This window comes from Saccostrea echinata, unplaced genomic scaffold, assembly GCF_033153115.1.
Source record: "Saccostrea echinata isolate AGI-Se365-2 ecotype Australia unplaced genomic scaffold, CSIRO_AGI_Sech_v1 ptg000009l, whole genome shotgun sequence".
Lineage (NCBI taxonomy): Eukaryota > Metazoa > Mollusca > Bivalvia > Ostreida > Ostreidae > Saccostrea > Saccostrea echinata.
In genome coordinates, this window is record NW_026889758.1 from 47707038 (window position 1) to 47734275 (window position 27238).

At 32.9% G+C, this 27238-nt stretch overlaps 2 protein-coding genes across 2 annotated transcripts; one reads left to right on the forward strand and one right to left on the reverse strand.

Annotated features, from left to right (window-relative positions):
• Window positions 1-49: 49 nt before the first annotated feature.
• On the reverse strand, window positions 50-2124 carry LOC133182938 (dynein regulatory complex subunit 5-like). The gene is made up of 3 exons (XM_061317822.1): window positions 1784-2124; window positions 626-1650; window positions 50-332 (listed from the first exon to the last, which is right to left on the reverse strand). Exons 1-3 carry the CDS (start codon window positions 2100-2102, stop codon window positions 111-113), a joined length of 1566 nt encoding a protein of 521 aa, XP_061173806.1. The 5' UTR covers window positions 2103-2124; the 3' UTR covers window positions 50-110.
• A 1396-nt stretch (window positions 2125-3520) lies between these two features.
• Window positions 3521-26576, forward strand: LOC133182939 (RNA polymerase II-associated protein 1-like). Its single transcript, XM_061317823.1, has 31 exons — window positions 3521-3748; window positions 5110-5241; window positions 5443-5483; window positions 5654-5746; window positions 6183-6300; window positions 6818-7006; window positions 7351-7485; window positions 8293-8414; window positions 8649-8750; window positions 9198-9299; window positions 9466-9633; window positions 10148-10306; window positions 10636-10773; window positions 10853-10922; window positions 11395-11498; window positions 11594-11652; window positions 12479-12580; window positions 12864-13031; window positions 13117-13249; window positions 13424-13495; window positions 13626-13735; window positions 13990-14188; window positions 14450-14593; window positions 16003-16133; window positions 16386-16583; window positions 17969-18094; window positions 18770-18927; window positions 19807-19939; window positions 25203-25368; window positions 25732-25956; window positions 26265-26576. The coding sequence occupies exons 1-31, from the start codon at window positions 3580-3582 to the stop codon at window positions 26403-26405; spliced, it is 4107 nt and encodes a 1368-aa protein (XP_061173807.1). The 5' UTR covers window positions 3521-3579; the 3' UTR covers window positions 26406-26576.
• The last annotated feature ends 662 nt before the right edge of the window (window positions 26577-27238 follow it).

The window sequence follows — 27238 nt, forward strand, 5'->3', positions numbered from 1 at the left end:
AAACATAACATTATCTCTGTCTTTAACAGCATTTTCTACCTGGTAATAATTTTGATAATAAACAAGTTTTGGGTTTTTTTTTTGCCTCACACCAAATTTCAGTTTCTTGCTCAAGCCTTTGTTGACTTGAACCTGTGGGCAGCCTGAGGCAGAATTTTCTTTGAGGGAGGTGGGGGTTCAGAAATCTTGCTCTCCCTCTCTCTCTCCTGGTTCCTGTGTAGAATCTGGTTTATGCAGTACTCGGCTTCTTGTCCAGAATCGGTTAGTCTAAGATCCATGTGAGTGATAGTGGTGTTGTCCTCCATTCCCTCTTGAATTTGCTTCCCACCTTCCTAATAAGTTAGAAAGGAAATATATTTTTAAGGAATCTATAAGTTTTTCAAAATCTGTCATATGTTAGATAAGAAAAAATAATGAATAAAACAGAGGTAATTAAAATAAGATTCAATTTGTTTTTTGTCCTCTAATTTGATAAATCTGGCATTTTTGATTTGTTCTAAGCATACAAATAGTGAATATTTCTATATCAAATACTACATTTGTATTACTACATCAAAATGACAGACAGAAATCTGAATTTTTTTAATAAATCATGACATTACAAATATTAATACAAACTACATACTGCACCAAGTCTGTTGGATGCCAGGTCCACTGATTTGAGGGTTGTATTCTGCATGACGACCTGAGAGAAGATAGCAGCTGTGGGTTCTCCTAGGTCACTGCTAGCCATGTTAATATTGCAGAGAGTTGTGTTCTTCAGCAAAGCTTTACAGATTGCCTGCCCTCCCTCATCTCCTAATCGATTAAGTCGAATGTTCAAATCTGTCAATGTTGTGTTTTTGGTCAGAGCATGGGCAATGGCCTGGGCTCCACTGTGCCTGACATCATTATCACAGAGGTTCAGCTTCACGAGTTGACTGTGATTGTTGAGGAACTTCCCTATAGCTCTGGCACCACGGTCACTGATCACATTATGTGAAAGGTCTAATTCTGTCAGACCGGGGTGGTCCAGAATATGACTGATCAGCACTCGAACTTTGTCATCATCTACTTTACTTCTATGAAGCCTAAAAACCTTGAGTCCCTTTGTAGCAGCCACACACTGAGCTAAAAGCAAACAGTCTCTAGCAGTAAAATTAAACAGGTTCCATTCAAAATTCATACCACAGTCTTTCACTCCATATGTTAAATGTAGTTCTTCTATATTTGGCAGCTGTTTTAAAATTGGCCCAAAATTAAAATGATCACACTCTGGTTCATCTCCAGCCTCACTTCCGGCATCTGAAGCATCATCAAAATCTGGACCTTTTGGGGCCTCCCTTACTGGTGGAAGGAGCTGTCGGACATCTAGTCTCTTGACATAATTGGCAGATAATGGTAGAGTCTCATTTAGTTCTGTCATATCTGTTGATTCTGGGACAAAGTGTTCAATGATTTGTTGGAGGTTTCTTTCAAAGTACATTCGCTTCCAATTGTTGCCAAATGATGCTACATCACAGATTTGCCAGCGAGCTTTGCAGCATCGTTTCCAGTAACCTTCATCCTCAACAAGGTTAGCTGTGATCTTTAGTGGTAAGTCTGTTGATATCTTCTCTAAGACTATCGACTTGTGTTTTGGTAGAAGATTGTTCAGGATTGTTGAATTATCTGTAAAGTAAAATTATTGGTTAAATATTAATGCTAAAAAGGCCCCTTATTTTTTTTTTTTTTGAATTAACCTAAATTGTTTAAATGTATCTAATCATTTAGGTAATATGCATTACCATAAAATGGTACTTACTCTCAAAATTGGACACAATGTGTGAAATGCATAACTCTATAAGTCTGGGAACTGTTGCTAGAGAATATTCAGGGTCCTCTGCAATGATTCTTCTCATGGTCCTCCAGTCAGCAGCTGGGTTATCTTTGGCAGACCCTGTGGGAGAGGGAGGAACAGGGGCATCCCCAGCCTTCTTGCTTCCTCCACTTTTGCCACTTTTTCCAGACTGTGCAGATCCTGTTCTAGATACTGGCTTTGATCCAGCTTGACTTTTTGGCCCACTTTTGGTACTCTTATTATCATCATCCACTGCCGGCCCTTGTTCAGTTTGATCAGCCATTTTTATTAAATGTTCTTTTAATCTGTCAATAATATCAAGTAAGCCCAATTAAAATACTTGAACACGGCAAACAAAGGAGTCTTACTAAGAAAAATGGAGGCTATATTTCTGTAAATTGCTACATGTTAAGTTGGGTCCATAGGACAATATTATTTTAACAATAGTCTTAGAACATTCTATCTAGGATAAGTTTCTACTCTACACTACTTCATGAGTGAAGTAAATATTCACATATGACAGTAGCTGCAGAACTGTAGCTCTCTGGTTAAGAAAATTCAATCAGATGAACCAGAGAGCTACAGTTACAAGCATTGTAAAAACCTTGGATTTATGGCAACACTTTTTTGTCACTCACTGGGGATATTATTTCTTGTATTATATGCATTCTTCTGCTTAAAGTATGGTATCTGTTATCAACCATATATTTTACTCCTATTCCTGATACTTTATTTACCTTTAGGGTGCATTATTTTAGCATGTCCCCACCATATGGACGCCAGAATGCGAATTTTGAAAGCTGACATTCAAACCCATACAGGGCTGTTTGTAAGCATTGAAAGGTAAATGAAATATCAGGAATATGGTTAATGAAATAATATAATCCTTTAAGTTGGGAAACGCATATAATATAAGAAATAATACCCAAAGCCAGTGACAAAAAAGAATCGCCATAAATCGAAGGTTTTTACAATGCATTGATTAGTAGCTCTCTATTTTTTGTCCAAATTTTCTCAACCAGAGAGCTACAGTTCTGGAGCAAATATAACAGGAATAGATCAAATACAATACTTTTGTGCAGATACTGAACTTTATCATCCAAAATTCACTTAAAAAGGTAATTGAATTTATTATAATAATCATGTTTAATATATATATAGCACACAAAAAACCCTGTTTCCTTTCATAATGAAGGTTGGACTGTTTGAAACCTGTAGTTTCAATGAAAAATAAAGATTCTATAACACTTTTTATAAATATTATTGAAAACTTTTCAAAGGATATTCAAATACCAACATACTAAAATCGCATCAGAAAAAAATTGAATATTGGTGTATCCAAATATAGTACAAAATTGTTGGTAACAAAATTTGTGGACCTTACCTTTTCAATATGTAAACGTCTCTATAGAAACACCGGAAGTAAGCGGGATAGTAAGGTAAGATCGTACTTTGGAAAGACAAACATTGTGAATATTTAAAGAAATAGCGATTCGATAGTAACTTATATTAAATAGCATATTTTCCCCCTGTTATCCCTGTTTTTTTTCCATAGAACTTAAAAGATTATGGTACATCACTGTTAAAAAAATTTTCAGAATAAAATTTGCACGGCATACTTTCGTTAATCTTTGTTTCGATATCCGGGGATTTTTAAAATGGCTGCGCCCATGGACATTTGCAATCGGGCGCGGGCTTATTGGAGCTCTTAAATAAAATTTCACTGAGCATTTTTAATAAAAAGGTGGCAAATTAACGGAATGATACCACGCCCAAAACCTGGGGAATCGGAGGATGACTTATTGAGGTTTCAACAGGAATTCCTTGCCAAACAAGAAAAGAGTGCTGCTAGCCTTGTAAAGAAACCAGATAAAAGAAAGACTTCCCAAGCAGCTGACTTTAGTGAAAAGGATATAGTTGATATCAATGGTAATTAATTATAGATTAAATATCATAGCAAAAATTGTTTAAAAAAAATAAAGTTTGAATTATGTTTCTGTGGTCTGTTGCAGCATCATGCACAGGTACAGTACTTGAGTCTTACACAGGTACTTGGGTCTTGGTTTATAAATATGTATGTACCTTATTGATATGTAAAAAAAAAAAAAGAAGGTATTTTTACATATCAATAAGGTACATACATATTTATAAACCAAGACCCAAGTACCTGTGGCATCATGCTACACTCCTACTGTAAGACCAACTGAGCTTACTCTGAATTCACCAATATCTGGTTAGATAAGGTATAAAGCTTTTAAACACAATATTCTAAGAAAATCAGATAAAGCAGCAGCATTTGGCATCAATGCATTGCTACATGTAGTATGGAAAGGAGGAATGAGTCAATATACATTGAAAATTCATAAATATATATATAATGAAAAACATAAGACTGGACCGGGAATCGAACCTGGGACCCCTGCATTACTAGTCAGGTGCTCTAACCACTGAGCTATCCAGGCCGATGTCCTCAGTCCAGCCTAAATTCCTATATTCCTCCCTCCTTAAATAGTCTTCTTCCCCGAAGACACAACACAAGTTCACCTTGTCAGGATTTAACATTAATTATATATTATATATTATATATTATATTGCCTGAACAAGGTAGGCCACGGCACCATCTGTAGTATGGAAAGGAGGAATGAGTTAATATACATTGAAAATTCATAAATATATATATAATAAAAACATAAGGCTGGACCGGAAATCAAACCCGGGACCCCTGCATTACTAGTCAGGTGCTCTAACCACTGAGCTATCCAGGCCGATGTCCTCAGTCCAGTCTAAATTCCTACATTTGTCTCTGTTGTGAATATTTGTACATGTGTATTTTAAAGATCGAGAGATGAAATATTTAACATCTGAAAAAATAAAAACCATATTTCTGGTTTAAAACTTGCTCTCATTCATTGGACTCTCATTTTGCATCTGACTTAATCATGACAGTTAGCTTCATCATGATCACAAGTCTCAGTTATTGTATTTCTCTGTAAATGTTGTTAGCATATCAATGTAAATTCTTTAATTGAAGGTAGTAAGCAGATTAGTACATCACATACCCTCTAAATTTTAAAGATTTGTACATTAAATAATTACTTGAAGTTTGAGATGATTACAGAGCTTCTACCAAGCTGGTGTTGTGAACGTTCCCAGGTCACAGAGAGAGAAAGAAAACAAAATAATTGTATCTTACGACACATTTGAAAATGAAAAAGCCGAAGGATATACACTGTAAGTGAATGACATCATGACAATATTTAACATGTTAAATGATTTTTTTTTTTCTAAAGAACTTCCATCCACTAAACCTGAATTTGATCATGGAGGACCTAGGATTCCTCACAAGAAGAGTAGGTTCTCAGCATCAAGGGATGGTACAGCAACCACTAATGAAGGAGAGGATCCAGAAGTTAGAATTGACAGTAAGTTTTGGCAGGCTTATACTGACAATTATTTTTATTTCACATTTTAGTCTCATAGACTATTTCTTTAATTTTAATCAATTTATATTTATACATATCTTAATATAATAGGATGGAATATGCATTTATAATTTTTTTATAATATAAAATAGTATGAAAGAGGTTGATGTGATATATTTCTCTTCTTTCTTTTTTAATCAGAGCATGACAAACACATGGCAGCAGTGCTTACCAAAATTGTGGTAAGTTATCAAAGATACATATGCTCATGTAGCACTTTAACATTATTATTTTATTTCTCTTTTCTTCAAACATTTTGAGAATATACCTATGAATTCTCATATAAATGGTCCATCTTTTCCACATAAAATTTGACGCAGCCCACATTTATTACCTTTGTTTTGATCAACAGGAGAGGGATACCAAGAACATGCAGCCATTCACCTCTGTGTTGGAGTGTTCCTCAGGATTCCCTAAGGTTATGCATAGAGGAAATTTGGAACAGGTAGAAAATCTACTTTGTGTTAGTTTTACCTCTTATTGAATAAAGTTTGAAAATGCGTAGAATTTGCCTTTATAGATATGAAATATTCTAATAATCTTTATCACTCAGATACTAAGAATTTGTTTACTGATTACTTAATATAGATTTATAAATGAGTAAGAAAGAAGAGTGTTTAACATGGTCCAGATTGACTGTTGACTAAGATATTTCAAAATTGTTTAAATTTCTTATGGATCAAATGTATTGTGTACAAAAAATGCTCCAAAATGTGAAATCATTTTGTTAAATATGTTGGAGGAAAGTCATTTGTAGCCTTAAATTATGAAACATGGTCCTTGGAAATATAAAGTGACAGGAAATACTCAGACTCCAGTAAGCTCATGTATGTAAACATGAATAATCTTATTTGTAAATGATTGGTTTTTTACCTTCACAGAAAAAGATAGATGGTACAAAAAAACCAAGAAGTCTGTTTGCTCAACAAATGTCCAAGATGTCTCTTGGTGAATTAGGATTAGTGGTGAAAGAGAAACAAATACAACCCCATACAGCAGGTACTGCTTCAAGCATGGACACAGGATTTTCATAATTTCACTTTGAAATATGCATGTGTGTGTTTAAAGCAAGAAGTTTAATAATGTTACAATGATGATATACAATCAAACCTCGTTATCTTAAACTTGATGGGACAGAGAAAAAAACTTCAAGATATCTGAAGATTCGAGATATCCAGGGTGAAATACTTAAAGAATAAGCAGTTAGGACTTTCAAATCACTTCGACATATCCATGGTATTCCAGATATCCGTGTTCGAGATACCAGAGTTCAACTGTAATTAAAAAATAAATTTTGAAAATTTGTGAGACTGTATTTGATGGAAAAAATAAGACACAGTTTAATTTCATGACAATACAAGTATTTGCATTTATTTCTATATATTTTGAATGTTGTAGAAATAAAGATGTAGTGGGCTATATTGTTTTATGCATCTGGCATCTGTCCATAATGTCATTCTTAAATCTGAAATAATTAAATGTTGATTATTTTGATTATCATAATATATACTGGCAGAGAGGATTGCAAGCACACATGTTCAGTCTTCAAATAAAAGTGGTCCCCACATCATCAGAGGAACTGGACTGAGTGCCACCTTTGGTGAAGAAGAGGCTCAGAAAATTCATCAGGAAAACGTGAACAAAATGGCCACCATGACTTCAGAGGAAATTCTGGAGGAGAAGAATAAGCTCCTACAAATGCTAGGTACTCTTGTCTTAGATATATTAATTGTTCATCTCAAGAATTGATGGGGTTTCATTCATTTTTAAAGATTGTGGAGAGAAATTGACCAAGATAACATATTTTATAGTTTGTTTTAGATAAGAGAATAATTTTAAACCTATCTTTTCACCACAGGTAATCTTCAGAAATACCATGGTACTTTGTCTTTGTTTAAATAACTATTGCATTTGATTTTAAGATTTTAAATTATGTAAATATTGGAATGTTTAGTGTTCATCATTTTACAGGTAGTCATGTTTTTCATGTGACAAGGGTTGTTTTTTACAACTAAACCTTGTGTAAGAATTTAAGTCTCGTTGATTCAGACCCTAAGCTGGTGAGTTTTCTGACGTCAAAGAGAAACAAACAGACCTCTGGGGAACAGACACACACTTCTGATAAAGGTGAGACAATGGAGACAACAGATTCAGAACAGTTTGAGAAGAAACACAATCCTAAGGGTACTTATGTACTTTATTTTCAATTCCATGCATTACTACTTAAATATAGTAATTTAAAAGAGGCTTGTTATTTGTTTTTAGTTTAATGAAAGAGGTTGCATACTCAGTACCTTATTAAAGTATATAAATTCTCAGTAGGGCCACTTGTTTCCATTAGTTTTTAGCTCCCTTGAGAAAAAGGTGAAATTTCCTGAACAAAATTTTTCCAGTATCTGTTGTGTATTCTTTCTTGTTATAAACTATTCACATTTTCATTTCTCCAGAACTACAGAACCAATTTCGACCAAACTTTGCCCAGCTGGAGCAAGGTGACTAATGTGAATGTTCATGTGAATGTTGTGGTCCATGGGCCTCTTGTTGGAAAATATTTTCCTAACAAAATAATTTTTAGATGTCACTAAAATAATATTAATCATAAACATTTACATTTGAATTTTTACATAGTATCCAAAAAAATTTACTACCTAGGTTTGTAAAAGTGCACTTTGTAGGCTTAACTAGTTGAGTGATCACTCAAATCTCCCAAATAACCCAAGAGAGTTAACATCCCTGCACTTGTAAATAAGTAAATAGAATATATCAAAACCTTACCATTCTAAAACTACAGAAATCCCACTTTACAAATCACTTTAAAAAGGGACTAGTCACTGATTCCTAGTGGTCAAATTTAAAAGGAAAAATCTGAATTTTCAAAATTTAACTTATTTTAGAATTCATAAAATTTTGGAATCTGATTTTGAAGAAATAAAAAAAAAATAGTGTCTTCATGCTTTTCAGAATTACATGATGCACATATTGTTTTTAAAGAGACAGAAGAGTTGGATTTACCCATCAAACCTGACAGGAAATGGATACACATGGATAAAGTGGAGTATGATAAATTGTCTTGGTTGAAGGATCTTCCTCCACCCTCCACTGATCATAATAAGGTACTCTCAGAAGACTCAGATGTACAGACAAGTTTTACAATGATAATATTGTTGACTGTATAAAGCCAAATTATTTAATATTTCATACATTTTATCAGGAACAAAACAAAGATCAATCTGTATGTTTTAAAAAAAAGTATTTAATATTGCATTATCTTACTGCATAGTGATAAAGAGAAAATCACCCTTTTTTAATGCATGTATATGTTTGACAGTTCTGATAATGATTTTTAGACAGGAACAACTGCTCGGTTTGATTTTGAAGGGAATTTGGTGACTGTGGATGAAGGCATTGATGTCAAGTTTGGCCTCCATCACCATGGAGATGAACCAGAGGTTAGAGGTCATAAGAACTAGAACATTTGTACTTTCAACTCATTAACTTAAAGATAACAAAGCTTGACTGGACATTACTTTTTTTAATTACATGTAGTGCATTATGTACATATAAATACAACAGAAAACACGGTTAATATTTTTTATAGTTTGTTGGGTGATAACACCATTTTCTCATGTAAGATATATATAATTCATAATTACAGTAGTTGTTTCACATTCTTACAATATATTTTAAAATTTGCTTTTAATTTTTTTCCCTCATATCCTCCTACCTTCATACTCACCCTTAGAGACATATCCCTTTGTGGTGCTCTTGCTCTTGCAGACTGGTCAGTTTTCTAGCTTTTATGTCAGGGTTAAGGTTAACCCTAACCCTAACCCTGTACTGTTTGTTTACACATCAATATACTTATAAAACTTTAGATATTTTTTTTTTCTTTGTAGAGGGCTGGTTACTCTCTGGAGGAGTTGTTTCTTTTATGCAGAAGCACTAATATTCAGCAGAGAATACTATCACTCAAAACTCTAGGAAACATTTTAGTTAAGGTAAAGGTGTTTAATTGACATGAATTTTGCCTAAAAACAATAAATAAAGAAAAAATTATTACAACCCATGATTAAAAGTAGTATTCCACTGTCATTATCTTTGCAACTTAATATACATGTGCATCAGTAAGTAGTACTGGTATATTAATCTTGATTTTTATGTCAGACAAGAAATGGTGACCTGGAGGATCAAGTGAATTCAGCCATTTTGCCGACAGTCCTAAATGCTGGAATTCTCTTCCTAGTTCGCTGGGCAATGGATGACAGCGTAGAGGGAGTTGTCTTCATGGCCATCAAAACTCTGCACTCCATCATAATGTCAGAAGCTGATGAGGTACAAAAACACTTTATTTCATCAAGAACATTTCTAGTTTATTTTCTCTTGAAGGATCCATTACATGTGTTTTCCTGTCAAGGTTTTTTCTGATACATCTTTTTGTGTGTTATAAACATAATTTAAAGAGCAATTTTCTCAGATTTTAATATACTTTATAAACATGTAATTTTTGTGGCTCAGAATTTTCTGCTATTTGATACTTTTCTTGCATTTTTGATTTTTGCAATTATTCAAATTGCAATACAATGTACCAGAGATAAGGATCTGAATATTTTATGATTTTTTTTTATTGTTTGCAATTTTAAAGAGCTGCAAAATTCATCAAAGATTGAACACTGCAAAAATTATCCATAATTTCTTTTTTTATAATTATCAGTATACCATTTTTGATACTATGAACACAATATTCTGTTTTATTTTTCAAAACATATACATGTACATTTATAAATTTCCACACAGCTTCTCTTTCAGTTTTGCCTCTAACTTAAAATGTTTATGTTTTTGATTTCAGGAGTCTTTAGATAGAGTGTTGCCATGGTTTCAAGGACATGTGTCACCTTGCCTCAAGACCTCCAAAATGTCAGCTGAAATGACCTCCAGGGACCCCACCCTTGAGGATGAGAAGCCATTAGAGACAGATGCTGACATTCTGAAACGAGATGTTATCTATGTAATGTGTATTTGGATACTATGTGTTATTTCACATAGAATTGATTCCTCCTTTGTCAGATCTAAATTGGAGTAATTGCATAAAGATACAAAGAGTAAATTGATGATTTGAGAAATTATTCTTAATCATTTGTAATAATGGAGTTAAGAATGAAAGTTATTTCTCAGTGTTGAAAATTTCTGATGTGGTTTGTCCATAATTATGTACAACTTCTGATATTCTGAATCTGTAGATCTCTGAAGTTCAGCAGTCCATTTTTATTATTGTTCTGTTTAATTATTTTTTTACATGTTGTTTTGTTTCTCCTGAACAAGATGTTTTTTTTACAGTGTTTGGTGATGAGAATGAACCTCCTCCCACGTTTACACCATATTCTGTCCCACTCACACCCTCAAGCCCCCAGTGTCCTCCAGTGTTTGGAGATTCTGATAAGAATAGTCAGGCACTCACCACAAATGGCTTATGAGGTCAGAGCATGTCTAAGTAATCTAGGAGAATTTTCAAAAATACGTACTCTTGTTTAATTGTTTTCAGTTTACTTTATAGGTGGAACGATGTCATGGACTGATAGAACTAATTGTTGAAGAATTCTTGCCCACCAGTTGGAGAATGTTAGGTACATTGCATTTTCTTTTTACTGTCAATTATTGGAAATTGTGATTTGATGGTTTGGCAAATTGGTAGAGTTTTGCAATGATTGTTTTTTTTTTTTTTTAAAAATCCCATAAGATTGAAATCATCCTTTATTGCATTTTACTTATGTCAATATTCCACGCTTTGAAAATTCAGCAATCAGAGAAAACTGAAAATTAAATCTCAAACATGAAATGAAATGAAGCAAAAATATTCACATTTACAGTATTCAGATTAGAAATTTTACCATTTCACGTACTCTCATTAACTGAAAATTCAATATTCAAATTCCTTCAATATCCTTTAGAAGATACTTTAAAAGATGTCATTGTGTACACTATTTCTTTGTAATTAGGCTAATACAGAGATAAATATATATACATGTGCTACATGTATATACCGGTACATGTATGTGCTTTGACAAAGTGGCGTATAGTGTAGGGTTTGTTTTATAGATGTGAAGGCCCCATTGTCAGACCTGTATGGTGTTCCTGTACCCATTGCTATGAAGCTAGTGCGATGTTTGGCTCAGTCTGGCAGGAACTTAACTGCTACACTGGTAATGAGTGGTCAAAATCTGCTGAATCATTTTAAAATAATTGTTTTGCTGTCTTTATGATCAAGTCACCATCATACAATTTACTTTTATTTCAGCTCAATAAATACCATATAAAGGCTAGATTTTTAAGATATATAGTGGAGAAAAATGCAGAGTGAGTATTTTTTCCAAAAATTTATGATACATGTATCACTGAAAAATGAATTATATGGATATATATCCAAAGTTTAAGCTGATTTATTAGTAGTATTTATGAAAGAGAATGCCTTTTATATACATATATGTACATGTAGTTTTTGAAAACAGAATATTTTTTTTTGAAATTATGCCCTACCATGAATATGTGCGGGACATAGAGTGTTTGTCATGTCGTCTTCCATCTTTCCATCTGTTCTTCTGTCACACTTTGCATTTAGCTCAGTTGTAAAGTAACTTTTCAAGACATTTTTATTAAAATTCTTACACTGATACATTTTGATGAGTGCTATTCAACTGTGGCATCATTTTCTGACCTTGAGTTGCCTGTGACCTTGACCTAACTATTCAAGATATGTTAACCAAATTCATACACTGATACATATTGATAAAAACTATTCTGTTTTCAACTATAATTTCCTGACTTTTACCTTACTATTGCCTATATGTGTTTAGATCTCACACACTTAAACATATGGTGGGAGTTATTAAACTGTAGCATTATTTTTTGACCTTGATTTCCCTATGACCTTGACCTCTCTAATGCTATTAGCATAGTTTAGAAAAAAAAAAAAATAAGAGATCATATATAAATTTACTAAAAACGACATAGTGAACTTGAAACAATGAGACTTTATTTAGCTGTTAGGTATTAGATGAGATGAACCAATCTCAGACCAAAGAAGAAAGGAACATTTCTTTTTCACTGTTGCAATACATATGTACCTTGGATGGGGCATTCATGTTCTATGGACGTATTTCTAGTTTTCTATAAATTGTTGCAGTGATTTGCTGATCCCACAGAAGGAGGCATTAAGGTTACAGATTGAGAGCTATAGGACATGGAGGACCTGTCTCTGTTATGGTCTGGCTTCAGATCTCTTCACGTAAGCTCCTTATTTAGAAGTTAACAATAGGTCAGTATGAGGATATATGCACTGTATTCCAGTATTTTGGGAAATTCCAGAATATCACTAGATCACAATTTCACCAGCAGTCATGGCAGGCACAGATTACTTATATTAAACTTCCCAGAATGCAACATCAGATAAAGTTTTAGTGCCTCCAAAATCAAAAGTTGCTCATAACATCAAGTGTACAATTATGTAAAATTCTCATCACATTGAGAAAAATAAAATATAATTTTTTTTATGTTTTATTTATTTTTAGAGACATTTTTCCTTGTATACTCTCTCAGTTAGAAGTTCTTCAAAAGGAATACCTAGAAAGTTGTCCCATTATGAAAAGCATGAGAATGACAGCATTCATTACAGTCCTAGAATCAGTAGTGTTACTCGCCGCTCAATGTGATCAGAGGAAATTTGGATCAACTGCAAGGTATTTATTTTTGAAATGTCTCTTATTTGTAATACAGATCAAATAGAATATAATTTTATCGACATCTGTGTGTTTATTGCTTCAGCAAACTTCCAAGTGACCCGGATCAGAATTTGTTGCCTAGTGTCACATGGAGCCAAATCACTGATGTTAGTCAGATTGTCATGGATACTTGTCAAAAATGCTTAAAAAACCTGGAAAATACATATCAACATAAGGTATGACAGGGGTTAATAGTATTTCTAAACATCTATCATGAAAGGCAATTTTTCTGTCAAATCATTTCATCGCATTCACTTTTCCAAACTGTATTTAAACAGAATTTTGAAATTGATGAATAATATTCTGTATTTTTGTCAGCAAAATATTAGTATTTCTTGCTCTAATTGCAGAAATTCAACATAGATTTTGAGGTTTCTTGTCTGAACTTCATGTCATCATATATCTCATCCTGGTCCTCACATGTAAGTTGTCCCACTTTTTAAAACAAAAAATATTAAATTATTATGATTGAACACCATTGTCTATATATGTATTGAACTGTGTCGCTGTAAGCAGTAATGCATTTAGCTGGCAAGCTTTCTTCCTTTGTAGAAAAGTTTTGATCCAGTGACAGGACTTCAGTACATAGAGAAAATATTTACTGATGTGTTAGAACCACTTATTAAATCACTGGGATTCCAGGCTGTGCTGTCAAGTTTATGGTAACTGTTGTCAAAGGATTATTATATATTTTTCTTGTTTAATTGTTTTTATATATCTATACTGTGTAATGAATGTGAATGTTTCCTTAAACAATGTATTTTGTTTGACAGATGGTTGTTAGAACTTGTTGAATACTTTGTATTCATATTCAAGTGACATGTTGTAAATCCATATTACTTTTATTTGGTCATTTCATCATATTGATTATGAAACTGATTAATGAACTACAACTGTGAATTTTTTGTCATTTCAGCCCTTGCTCAAGCCTCCTGAACCCAGAACATCAGTTGAAAATGGAATATGCTGACAATTTGCCAGGGCTTGGCTTAAGAATCAATGATGGCCACTTAATAGAACCTTGTCTACAGGAATATTCACCTCTTGGTATGGTGGCAGCAGTTCTTAGGATGTTATATGTTACCGGCCAAGCTCACAAAGGTCTTCAAGCAAGGGTACAAACATTATTCATCAAAATATATATTTTTAGAGAAAATCCAAGGAAAAATTTAAATATATCTATTTGTGAAAAAAAAAATCAAAAAACAGAAAACAAAGAAAATCAGCAACATATAAACCAACATTTTTACTTTGACAGTCATAGAAAAAGTTAAAAGATACTGGAAATGTTGTTCATTTTGATGTTGGTACACCAGTGACAAGAGATAAAAGTTCCTACAGCACATCATAAGGACATAATGTGTACCTCTTTGTAGATTGCTGACCTTATTTCTGCAGAGGGAAACTTACTAACTTACCTAAGGAAAATGGCAAATTCTCCAACATCTACATCCTCTTTTCATTTCAACAAGTATGAAGACATTGTGATGTATTTCTTCATGAAACTAGTATCCAGAAATGTGAGTCAAATTTTGTTCAATTTTCATGTATATTCTGAATTTTTAATGTTTAAAATATAACTGGGGTTGTGAACTATATGTACATAGAAATAATAAATAGTTGGTTTTCAAATGTAACATATCTATGTAAGAAAATGGGCATACTTTGGTCAAAATGTAAATCAATGAAACTAATAACTTTAAAGAAACAACTGAAAAAAATTATTAGAAAGGATTTCCTTCAATACTGGTTTATAAAAAGAGAAGAGGGCTGTCTGTCGGGTAAACTTACAACATATTTCTTTGTAAAAAGAAGTTTTGAAATTGAAAAGTATTTATTTTTAAAAAATTTTGAACAAAGAAAAATTATATGTAAATTTAGAATAAGTGCACATAATCTCAGAATTGAAAGTGGAAGATATGAAAAAAATGTAAACACAAAAGGACAGCAAACCACCCTTGCAAGAAATGAAAGGATTTGTAGAATGTGCGACATGAATTGTGTGGAAGATGAGATTCACTCACTGATTGAATGTCCATTATATAAACATGATAGACATGAATTTTTTGAGAATATTGCTAAAAATAATAAAAATTTTTATTGTTTAACAAATAAAGAAAAATTTTTGTGGATGATGTCAAATGAGAATGATATATTGCTTATCAAGTTGGGTAATTTTCTAATCAATATTTTTAAAATAAGAAATAGTGAATTATATAATGTTAAAAAGAACCAAATAAATGCAAAAGAGTAATAATATTAAATTATTAATACTCTAGTACAAATATACATGTTACAAATCTTTGTACGTTTGCTAATTATATATATGTATATATATATATATTTTTTAAAGCATTTATTATTGGTAATCCCCATCTGCTATAATCATCATCATCTTCTTTAGTTAATTCTTTTCTTTTCTCTTAATATCGACATGTTGTTACTATCAATTTTGAATTTCTTCTTGTGTATATAATTCTTTACTTGTATGCCCTGAGGGGCCCCAAATTGGGATCAATAAATCTTATCTTATCTTATCTTATCTGTACATGTATATCTGCAAATCTAAATAACTGTAAATATTGTTGCAGTTATTATTTAGCTTCAAATTCCCCCAAAAAATTATTTTCCAGAAATTATCTATTTTTAGAAATCCTTTATTTTTCAGAATACATGTACATGCCCCTGCATGATTGTGTGTATGAGTGGGGGAAGGAGGGGGGAGTCAAGGGACTGAATAATCATAGAACAGATATTTATTTTGATCTATGTATTTCTGTCCACAGTTTTAAAGTTGGCTATAAGTATAGAAATATTTCGAGAAAATCAAATATTTGATCAAAATGGAAAACAATGTTTTTAACTTTATGTTGTGGCAAAGTCCATTATAAAGGTCAGATTCTAAGACCTTCTTATTTTATTATTTTAGCCTGTTAGTCAGAGGACAGTCCCTCTTGTACAGAATCTTATGCTCAGGTCGATAACACAGCTTCAACATGGAGATGAATTCTTAGTTCATGACCTTTTATCAACAGTTATGTTCTCCCCAAATGTATGGAAGTAAGTTATACAGTGTACTGATCACGAATCCAAAAATACACATTTGATAAACTTGAATTTTTCCATTGAATCAGTTGTTAACATGAAGTTACATTTATATTCATTAATGCTGATTTTCTATACTCTAAAAAAAACTTATATGTGGTTAAAAAAACTGAATATGTAGAGAGTTAAATACATGTATCTCTAATTCAAAAGATATTTTTTACATGATTTAAGATTGATGTTTTGTTTTATGTGAATATTTTGTAGACAAGATGAAGATGAGATGACAAGTTCCCTGGAGAATCTCCAGCTGTCAGATGCAGTACATCTGTGTAGTGTCACCCAGGAACAAGTGTCTGTCAATCAAACTCAACTGGTGGCTGCCACTCTGTCTGAACTGGTTCCTATCAGGGCTGCTTATCTTCAAGCTTTCTCCAGCCAACAAAAGATGGCAATTCATTCCAGGTATTACATTTTGTTTTTGTTTCAGGATCACAAATATCAAAAGCAAGTAATAAACTAGCATACAATCTAATAAAAATATAGATCTTACCTATGTATTTCTGCTCTACTTGTCAGAGACCAGCTTATGCACTAGGAAGGTGTCTGTCTGTCTGTAAACAATTTTTAAAAATGCTACTCCTACAGTTTGGTCCAAATTTAATGACTTTGTACACAAATAAACTGTACTAAGATACAAAATTTTATTTCCTATGTAACACAAGCTTTGATTGGTTACAAAGTCAGGTGTAAATTTCTGTACACCCGACTTGAGCTGGAGGTAAAAAAAACATGATGTCACAATGCATAGTTTCTCTATGATAAAAAGCAAATAACATGATGTCACGATGCATTGCCTGAAGTACTAGTAAAATAATCTTATCGATAGCTTGAAACACAGTTGATTGGACTTGTTTACAAGCAATTTATTTGGGTACATAGGAAATAAATTCGTTATCCAGGTCCAATCAAGGGTGTATGGGGATTTACCTCGTGTTGTATTCCATACATCCTTTGGCCAAAGGGTGTACATACATCCTTCAGCCAAAGGGTGTATGAAATAAAACCCGGGGTAAATACCCATACACTCTTGATTGGACCTGGATAACTAAAACTATCAGTTTTTCAATCATGATGCAGGGTGTTGTCATGGTTATTAAAAAAAGAATTTTCTTTGTGATTATTTCAAAATGCTACTCCTCCTCCATTTTTTTTTGGTCTGATTTCTATAAGACTTGGTACACAGTTAGACTATACTAAAATACATAATTCTGTTTATCAGATTTCGACAAATAATGTTGCCTTGTAACTGGAAATACAGATTTCTTTGAAATTCTTTCAAAATGCTACTCCCCCTACCGCTTTTTTTTTCTGATTTCCAAAATACTTAGTATACTTTGAATATACTAAGATACATAATTCTATACACTGGTTTTTGAAAATGATGAAAAGTTTAGCCATGTTTTCTAAAAAATGAAATATTTGTATAATTTTTTTCAAAATCTACGAATCCAATTTTAACAGTTTAAATCTGATTTCAATAAGACTAGGTACACAAGAAAACTATTTTTAGATAAATAATTCATGTATAGTTTAGATTTCGACTATCAGTGTCGCAGTGTGTTACTTTAAATGGAAATTTCTTTGAAATTCTTTCAAAACATTACTCCTTCTGCAGTTTTGGGTTTCAATTAGACTTGGTACACAAGTAGACTATTCTAAGTATATCTTTCTTTATTATCAGTACACACCAGTAGTGCTACAGTCTCGTGATGGGTTTCTGGTCAGAATATGCACTAGTTAAAACATGTACCCTTTAAGTTATAGTTTAACACCTATGCATTTTACAGACACAGGTTCCTAATGCAGGCATTAGAAGTTCAGAATCTTGTGTCCTCCACACCAGCAGAGACCCTGCTTCCATTAGACTGGATGTATCTCCCTTTGATAGATCTCTACAACAGATTTAGTTCAGTGTAAGTTCTCTTCTAATCTCTACTAATGATCTCTACAACAGATTTAGTTCAGTGTAAGTTCTCGTCTAATCTCTACTAATGATCTCTACAACAGATTTAGTTCAGTGTAAGTTCTCATCTAATCTCTACTGATGTGATCTCTACAACAGATTTAGTTCAGTGTAAGTTCTCGTCTAATCTCTACTAATGATCTCTACAACAGATTTAGTTCAGTGTAAGTTCTCATCTAATCTCTACTGATGTGATCTCTACAACAGATTTAGTTCAGTGTAAGTTCTCATCTAATCTCTACAGATTTTTTCATTGTACTTTTAATGTGGATATCTACATGTATTCGTATTGTTAAATTTTCTAAATTAAAAGCAAGAACATTATGCTTGGGGGTTATTTCCATGTTACCAAGATTGTGTAATGTAAAAAATGAAAAAAATATACTTAAAGGCATAAGTACACAAGGGGATATTTAGGCAAAAGTTTTTTTTATTGTATATTTATTTATTGTAAATTACCCCTCACATGTAAATTTCCAAGTTTACAGTAAGTTTTCTTCTAACTTTGAATGACATATAATGAACATTTGTTTAACATTAATGTTTTATTATGAATTATTCAAAATACTTGAAATGCTATTTTATTATCTGTAAATGTGTCTCAAACAAATGACTTCTTGTATAGGGGGGCAGATGTTCAGAATGCCCTGTCTAAGACTGAGGTATCCACGGTGACATCTGTCCTAAGATGGGTGTATCTTCTAGAGAGGTCCCAGCCCCAGGTCACCGAGTCTGTGTCCGTCACTCTCAGAGTCTCCAGGGTCATGTGTACGTTTTTGACAGGTAAATTATATTACAATGATCTGCCACAAAAGGCTTAACTTAAAATTTTGTTAAATTCCCTGTTTTGCATACCATTTTGATCAGTAAGTAGGTTAAGCAGGGGATTTATCTATGACAAATGTACTCTTTCTGAACATAGATTCAACATAAAAACAATTTTAACTGGGAAAAAAAATTGCAGTCAAATTGAAAACAACAGTACAGAGTGTAATGCTAACATAAATGGATTTTTTTTTTTTTTTGAATTGAGTTGTTTCATTGGGATTCCATCACAAAGAGCTAAGTAAACATTTTAATTTTGGCCCAAGAGATGGATTAATGCTTTTTTAACTTTATACTTGTAAGCAATGATTTAATAATAGGTATGAAGTAAACATTTGGTATTTAGGGCCCCACATCAAAATGCAGGAGCCTATCGGAATCACATTTTTCATCTATCCCTCTAGCTGTATTTATGTCCATCAATCTGTCCTTCAACACTTTTATTATAATGCAATAACTCAACTAGTTTTCTACGAAATCTTTTCAAATTTTTTGTTCATTAGAACTTTGCTATAAGAGCAAGACAACTGTAGACTATAGGGCTATACCACTTTGTCTGTCTGTACACATGTATGTTTGAATGTTTATGAGTGACAGTTTTATTGTGACATGATAACTTAGCTTTCAAGGTAACATTTTCAAATTTTATACAAAAGAACTTGACTATAAGAGAAAGGTTTTTTTTAAAAATAAATTTAAAGGTCATATCACTTTGTCTGTCTGTATGTGTGCATACCTGAATGTATATCTAAGTACAGGACTTTCCTTTTAACAGCCCTTATGAGGGCCTTCTCTGACTTTGTCAATTTTCTAGTCTTAGTTTTAATGCTGTTTTAGGTAACAACTTATTTATGGATAAGACTGTGTACTTGTACCTGGCTGCCTTGCTCAGGGAGTTCTCTACACCCCGCCTTTTAGGACAGTTCAATTTTGATGAGCAGATTCCAGGGATTGTTTCTTTTTATGATTTGTAAGTAGAGAACTTTTTCTTCTTTTAACTAGTTTCTTTTTTGTCACAGCTGAACCAATTTTAATGAGTTTTGGACTTTTGGTATGTGGCATTTAGCCATTCATGAACAATTTGGAACAAAAATTATGAATTACATTCACATGATCCCCACACCCAGAGGGGCAAAATTGGTGGAGCAAATAGATAAGTAATGCAATCTTCAAAAATAAGTTATCTTCTTTACTTCTGAACATGTTGCAGTCAAACTGTTTTAATGATAAGATTTAGCCCTCTAAATTGTGAAATTCATAAAAAAAATTTTGTCTTGGGTTCAGGCTCTAGAGTTGGCTAAGTATGGGCATATTTTGGACATGCATCTTTATTTCTAGTAGGGATGTCAAAATATTTATTTTCTTTAGTCGAATATTCGATTGCATTATTCGAACGATAGTCGAATATATTCAAAACTTTTTCGGAAACTAAAATTTTATTTCAAACTTCACCTGGTACATCACATATTTAATCTCAAATCCCCCTTTTTTAAATTGATTAAAAAGTTACATCAAATGTTACACACAGATGTTCACATGGACTTAAAATGTGGATAGTGTGTTTATATTTACTTAATAAAGACAGCTTATTTCTCCAAAATGTAGGATTTCACCATCAATCATGTTCATAAATTGGTCTGTAAAGTCGGTTTTTTAGGAAGCATAAAAAATGACTGTGTGATATATATTTTTTTTAAGCTTATTAAAATGATGGGGGGCACATACGGTGCCCTTGATAATGTTAAATATTTGAATATACTTTTTGTACCAATTATCAAAATGTCTTTAAAATATGTAAAAGAATATTAATTTTATAATAATTATCGTAGCGTCCAAATATGTCACGGTTATAATGGGTACATGGTATGAGATCAAGTCCAATTAATAGTTTTACAAAGAAAGCGCAGTATGGCGAGATAATTTTATTATAAAAACAACACATTAATTGACAATAATTCACGCGGAAGTGAAGCGTTTCTAATCACTGTACTTTCTACATGTAAAGTCAGCAGTTTTTAATGAGGAAAATTATCTTATCGACTGTGTCTGAGGGAAGACGGTTTCTCAATTTTAGGATGAGAATTCCAATTCTTTATCACTCTTTTATTGAATTTATTTATTCGAATGTCGTTTCGTTATTCGATCGTCGGTCCATTCGACTGATGGTCGAATAGTCGACTATTTGTTGACATCCCTAATTTCTAGACATCTAGTAGAGGCAGTTTTCATGACTATACGTATAATGAGTAGTTTACCTTGTATCAAAATAATGAAATTCTTGATCTTGGTGCCCAGCTAGTATAGATCTTAGAATGGGAATATATTGGTCATTAAATTCAAAGTGCATTAAAGCCCTGAAATTCTACCTGGAGATATATTTTATGTACAAGTATTATGTAGGAGGCAAATGTTTTACATCATTATAGTGAGCAGTTTGCCCTTTACCAAATTTTGAAATTCATGAGAACTACACATTTGTCTATGGCTTAGGTTCCAGAGTTGGGTTAAGTTGAGTCATATGCTGAAAATTCTTGACATCTGAATTTGAACATCAAGCAGGCAAAGTGTATGATTACTGTGGAATCATTAAAATTTGTTGTGGCCAATTTTCATGGATTACTTAAATTTTACAGGTTCTGGGGAATTAATTTTGTATTTTGCCATCACATCTACAAAAGGAAAGGTGACTGAAAAATCAGTTTACTAATTAGGGGAGGATGTTAATGTGTGGTTAAGGGGTACTTACAAATTTCATGAATATTGAGCCACCATGAAATCTAATGATTCCCCAGTATGAAGAACATTTAGCATTACACCAAATTTATGAAATTCACAATCTAAGTGTTCAGTTTTCAGGCCTAAAGTTTTCGCGATGTTTATTATTCTATGAAACTGCATTAAAAATCTTTCAAAATCTTTTCACTCCTCATAAAGTACCAGACAAACTTTTTGCAATTCATGCACTGTGGTTATTTTTTGAAAATTACATGCACCATTCTTATACATGGTCCAGGGTTCTAGACCTAGGTGGAGCTGTCTGCAGCAAATACCCATAATTGTCAATCTCATTACTACAAACATGTCCATACTGGTTAGACATTTCTGCTTTAAGTGCCCTAAGAAGGTGTTGATGTTAAAAAAGAGAGAGATCATAGTAAATATTTTAAGTATAACAAAACCAAAATAAAGTTGGTCTCACTATAGCTTTAGATATAAATCATGTTGATTTATATTTTGTTGAAACAAATACATGTACATGTATGATAAAAGTTCTCTGTAATGAATGATAACTTTAAAATGAATACCACCATCATTTGTTGAATGTACATAATGAATGCACATCATGAGTTAAAAGTAAACAGACTCCTGATACATGTACAATTAAACCAGCTAAGTTTACCAAAGTCAGCCAGACATTTAGGTAGTGATCTGAACACTGGGTAAAATGTCTTGTCCAGCACTGTGTGGAACTGAAGTGGTGAGTATTTCATGATCTGTGTTTTTTGTTGGAGCTTCTTGGACCATTTCATCAAAGCCCTCCTCATCCACAGAGTTTGTACTGATGATGTATATTGAATTGGATGAGAAAGACATCCTCATATTTTCTGCAATGGATGGCATTTTGACATTGACTTCAAGCTCTGGTTTGTTCTCCATCTTCAGACCTGGAGTCTCGTCTGACAGCACTCTCTCATTGTCGTCTGCTTCACTTCCAACATATGACAGACTGATATTTTCAGGTTTATTTGATGCACTGCTAGAGTTATTGGAATGAACTTTTCCATGACAAAATGGCCACAGTTTAATTATTGTGGATCTCACGTTGGAGTTCAGGAAACAGTAGCTGATGGCATTGGTAAATGTATTGGTGAATCGCAGATATAGGAATGTGATATGGGCGTTGATTTGTGTCCTAGATAGGTGAGGTTCGTTACCAGGGTCAATAAAGATAAGCAGGGTATGTGGTAAATATGTGATGAAAATCTTAAAAAACAGCACTATTACTGACATAACCAGCCATTTCTCTCTGTGTGGCACTTTTCTGTCTAGATCTCTTGATTTTCTGCGATGGCTTTTAAGATTGGATTGGACTTTGAACAATTTGATACCAATGGCAATGTAAGTGAACAGAATAATAGGAATGGTGAAAAGAAAGATGGCAGTACTGAAGAAGAACCCATCCTGCTCTTTCCCAGTGTAATGACAGGTAGAGGTGTGGATGCTGTAGGCTATATCCTCCCATGGCAGGAACAATGTGTAAACAAAAACTAAGGGGCACACAACCCAGCTGAAGACTAAGATAAAGCAGTAATTCCATTGAGGACCAAATATCTTTTGATACAAAGCATGATGGTTAATCATAAAGTATCTACTCATACCCATCAGAATTAAAATTAGGTACTCCGTTCCCAGAATGGAATACTCAAGGTACAACTGTAGCTTGCACAGTGCAGTGTTTGAATGCTGATTCTGAAGTGTTGGATAGAGATATTTAGCATCCAGTGCCATAAACAGAGTCACGAGAAAACTAGTCAGGAGATTGTTGATGAATAAATTCATGGCAAGGATAGTATCTTTATGGTATTCAACATCATTGTGGTACTTCTTGACGATAGCAAGAACGACACTATTGCAGATCACTCCCAAGAAGGAAAAAGTCAGAGATGCTGAAAAATGAATCTCTCTAATGTCTTCCTCATTAAATTCCATAGGAGGACCAGGGAGAGAAATGTTCACCTTTAGAGTCAAGTTCTGAGCTGAGTAACGCATTTTAGCCAATTTTTCTTTCTTGTTGAAGTCTCGGTTAAAAAATGGAAAGTTGATCCAATCATAAAAATTCTTCAGTCTTTTGATTTCTTTGTTTCTCAAACTTTTACAAATTTTTTCTTAGTATTAAAGATATTTTTCACTCAGTATATCCATAGATGGCTCAGTGTTGGTACAGTGCTACAAGATCAGAAACACTTTTTATCCATCCATACCAATATATTATGTATTCCAACATTTACATGTTCTAAATGAATTGATTTCTTGTGATGTGCAGCATAATGAGTTCACACTGGACCTGTCTGAAAATTATTACAGTCATTAGTGCTCAGTGTCCATTACCTTTATTGGCTTCAGTTCTCTTGGGATATCACCGATTTGAGAGTTTTGATTTCAATTATAAATGATTCATTTGTCATCATCAAATGTGAACAGTTATGAAACCCACAATATTTATAATTTTTGGAGAAAGTTTAGACTGTTTCTGGTGATGAGCTTGAAAGGTTACGTTGATTTAATGCAACCAAAATTTATCAGTATATACAGAGACTTGTAGATTTGGGCCTATTAAATTAATATGATTTGAGGTGAATTTCCTCAGTTAGTAAAATAATAAGTTAAGGAAATATATTATAATAGTTAAATCAAATTTAAAAAAAAAATAATTCTGGAACATTTTTAAATGCCTGTAGGTTAATTCCTGTTTTAAGAGAAATAGTTTATGTGGGTGTAAAACTGATATTAATTGAAAACCTTATTTTCCCAGGACCAAGTTTTGCAAAAGAACTTACAACTAAGTCCAAAATCTGCTTTGGCAATTTATTTCACTCTTAATGTTGATTAAATAGTGATTTTAATGTGAATAAGAAGAATTCAGCAAGTAAATTTATAAAAGTATAATTTCACAAAACTAGTAAGTTGGCGAGATTTTAGAACAATGAAAAATTGTCAGACTTCATCGTAAGTACTTCTGTAAACCAGTACCCAGGACACTTGAGAATTGTAAGGGGGATCCGCACTATACACTGTTTGTTTATGCATCTTTAAGTTACATTCAAATACAGTCAAACCTCGTTATCTCGAACTCAATGGAACTGAGAAAAAACTTCGATATATATGAGGGTTCGAGACATCAAGGGTTAAATACTTAAGAAATACGTAGTTAGGACTTCCCAATCACTTCGACATATCCATGGTATTTGAGATATCTATGTTTGAGATACCGAAGTTCAACTGTATATCTATGTATGCCTGGAACAAAAACCTATTCCTATAGTAATATGGAAGGTGATTGAAAAAATTATATATAGAACATATTTTTGTGTATTTTTTTTCAAGTAATATGAAGAAAAGGGGTGAATAATTTACCTCTTTTGAAAAGTGAAAAGGAAAGATGCTTATAGGATTTGCTTTACTTAACAGGATGAATAGAATTGTGTACTTTAAAAGCTGATCCTCTGTTACAGGTACTCTGCTCTTCTGCAGCAATTTGAGGCCGTGTCATTTGGAGACTCTCTCTTCTCCTGCTATATCCTCCTCCCCATTCAACAAAAACACAGCCTCCAGCTTAGAAAGGCTTTATGGATGGAGCATTCTGGGATACTTCGCTATATGCACATATCTTTGAAAGAGGTTAGTAAAATGTAGGATTAAAAATCTCATTTTATTTCATTATCCAGTATCCATATGTACTTTCTACATTTTCCTTTGTACAGGTTTTCAATATTTATTTGCTGACATGAATTCAGTTCGAATCAATGTAGCATAGGAAAAATGAGTTGATGCATTTTCATCCAAGCAACAATTTTCACTTAACTATTTTACTTCTCTACTTTTATTGCAAAATACCATTGCAGGTTAGCCAAGTTTTTCACAAGATTAAAATTGAAAAAAAAGAAGTAAAAAAAATTTACAAAAATACATAATTAATAAAGATACATGTAGATGAATATAGAGTTAGAAATACCGGTAATGAGGGAAGCTTTGCATTTTCAGATCCCAATTCCTCTAGATAATTTTTTGAATCCTGAAGAGTCGGATGTGGAGTTGATCAGATTGTATTTCCAGAATCTGTTGTCAAGGCGACTGCAATTTCATTGGTCACCTTTGCTGTATTTAATTGCCATACACCATGTGAACAGGTTCATTTACAACCAGGAAAAGAAACACACTCAACTGAAACATGGAATGATTCTGCAGACCTTTAAATCTCCTCATAAGGTAAGATCATTTCACTTACTAAAATATAGTAATCATCACAGGCTTGTAGTTGTTAGAAAGGTTTACTGTAGATCACTAAATTTTTACGACACTTTATTTTCGCAAGATAGTCATTGACTCTTTATTAGGAAAACAAAATTTTCACAAATTGTGGTTATTGCTTTATGTAATCTTTAGGCATACTTATATACGCAAGAATAAAATTTTCACGAGCACGAGTAATTACACCTAAATAAAGTTCTTGCGAATATAAAGTGATTTACAGTATATAGAAACTTTTACTGAAAATAAGTGCTATTTACCTACAGGAGTTATGCCAGCATATATTGCACTACAAAATGGCGGATCTGGAAAAGGATTTGGGGATTGAACTATATACAGAACTTCCACAAATTAGGAGAAGTCTTCTGAAACAAGTTCAGACTGATTCTACAGAACTGTCTTCCTGATGCAGCAGACATTTTACTGTGTACAGTGCTTAAAATGAATCCTCCATCCTGTTTTTTTGTAGAAAGTACTGCATTCATGTCGTTTTTTAATTATGTACATGTAATTTTTTCTTACATGTAAATCATACAATTAATAACAGTTATGTTATATTTCAAATAAAGACTGCAAGACCAGAGATCTGTTTATATTTCAAGTACATGTTTTCTCTTTTGGCTAAAACTTGATTTCATGAATGTCAGATCTGAGATGGTAAAAGGTCTTTACCCTTTACATTTTCTTGGTAGAAACTTTAAATTGTGTGGCCTGTTCCCTGTCCCAAGGACCAGGGTGTGTACAAACCTGAATAACATACTGTATATTGAGAATGCTTGCATATGATTTGACTACTGTGGTTTCATTAACATCCATGGGGATCAAATTTCTTAGTTTTGGCAAACTAAAAAAAAAAATTAATTTCAAGAATATGTAAATTTGTGTCTTACCAACATGCTTGTGTTCAAGGAATATGTTTAGCCCTGTAGTTCTTTAGATTTTGGAAGATTTTTTTCCTACATATTTCTTTGCATCTCTTACTCTGCCCCCATGGCCATGGTTTGAATGAATCTACACGTATGTAGCCTTGTAGTTTTTCATCAGATTTTCCAAAGATTTTTTTATTTTCATTTTATTTCTTGTCCCCGTCACAGGGGCCATGGTTAGAACATACTTGAATAAGCACTACATTGTCTCCATATTAATAGTAACTGTTTTTGAGTTCACACGAAATGGACGATCCCAGATGATTTGTTTATGGGAGGTCTACAGTACATCTACAATGACCCTACTAACCATT

Excerpts from the sequence above, each read along its gene's own strand:
- LOC133182938 (XM_061317822.1), bottom strand. The coding sequence starts at position 2,102 with ATGGCTGATCAAACTGAACAAGGGCCGGCAGTGGATGATGATAATAAG. Across the intron at positions 1,651-1,783 it reads CATTGTGTCCAATTTTGAGA|ATAATTCAACAATCCTGAAC; the intron begins GTAAGTACCATT and ends TTTACTTTACAG. Across the intron at positions 333-625 it reads CATCCAACAGACTTGGTGCA|GAAGGTGGGAAGCAAATTCA; the intron begins GTATGTAGTTTG and ends CTAACTTATTAG.
- LOC133182939 (XM_061317823.1), top strand. The coding sequence starts at position 3,580 with ATGATACCACGCCCAAAACCTGGGGAATCGGAGGATGACTTATTGAGG. Across the intron at positions 5,484-5,653 it reads CAGTGCTTACCAAAATTGTG|GAGAGGGATACCAAGAACAT; the intron begins GTAAGTTATCAA and ends TTTGATCAACAG. Across the intron at positions 11,499-11,593 it reads GGAACTTAACTGCTACACTG|CTCAATAAATACCATATAAA; the intron begins GTAATGAGTGGT and ends CTTTTATTTCAG.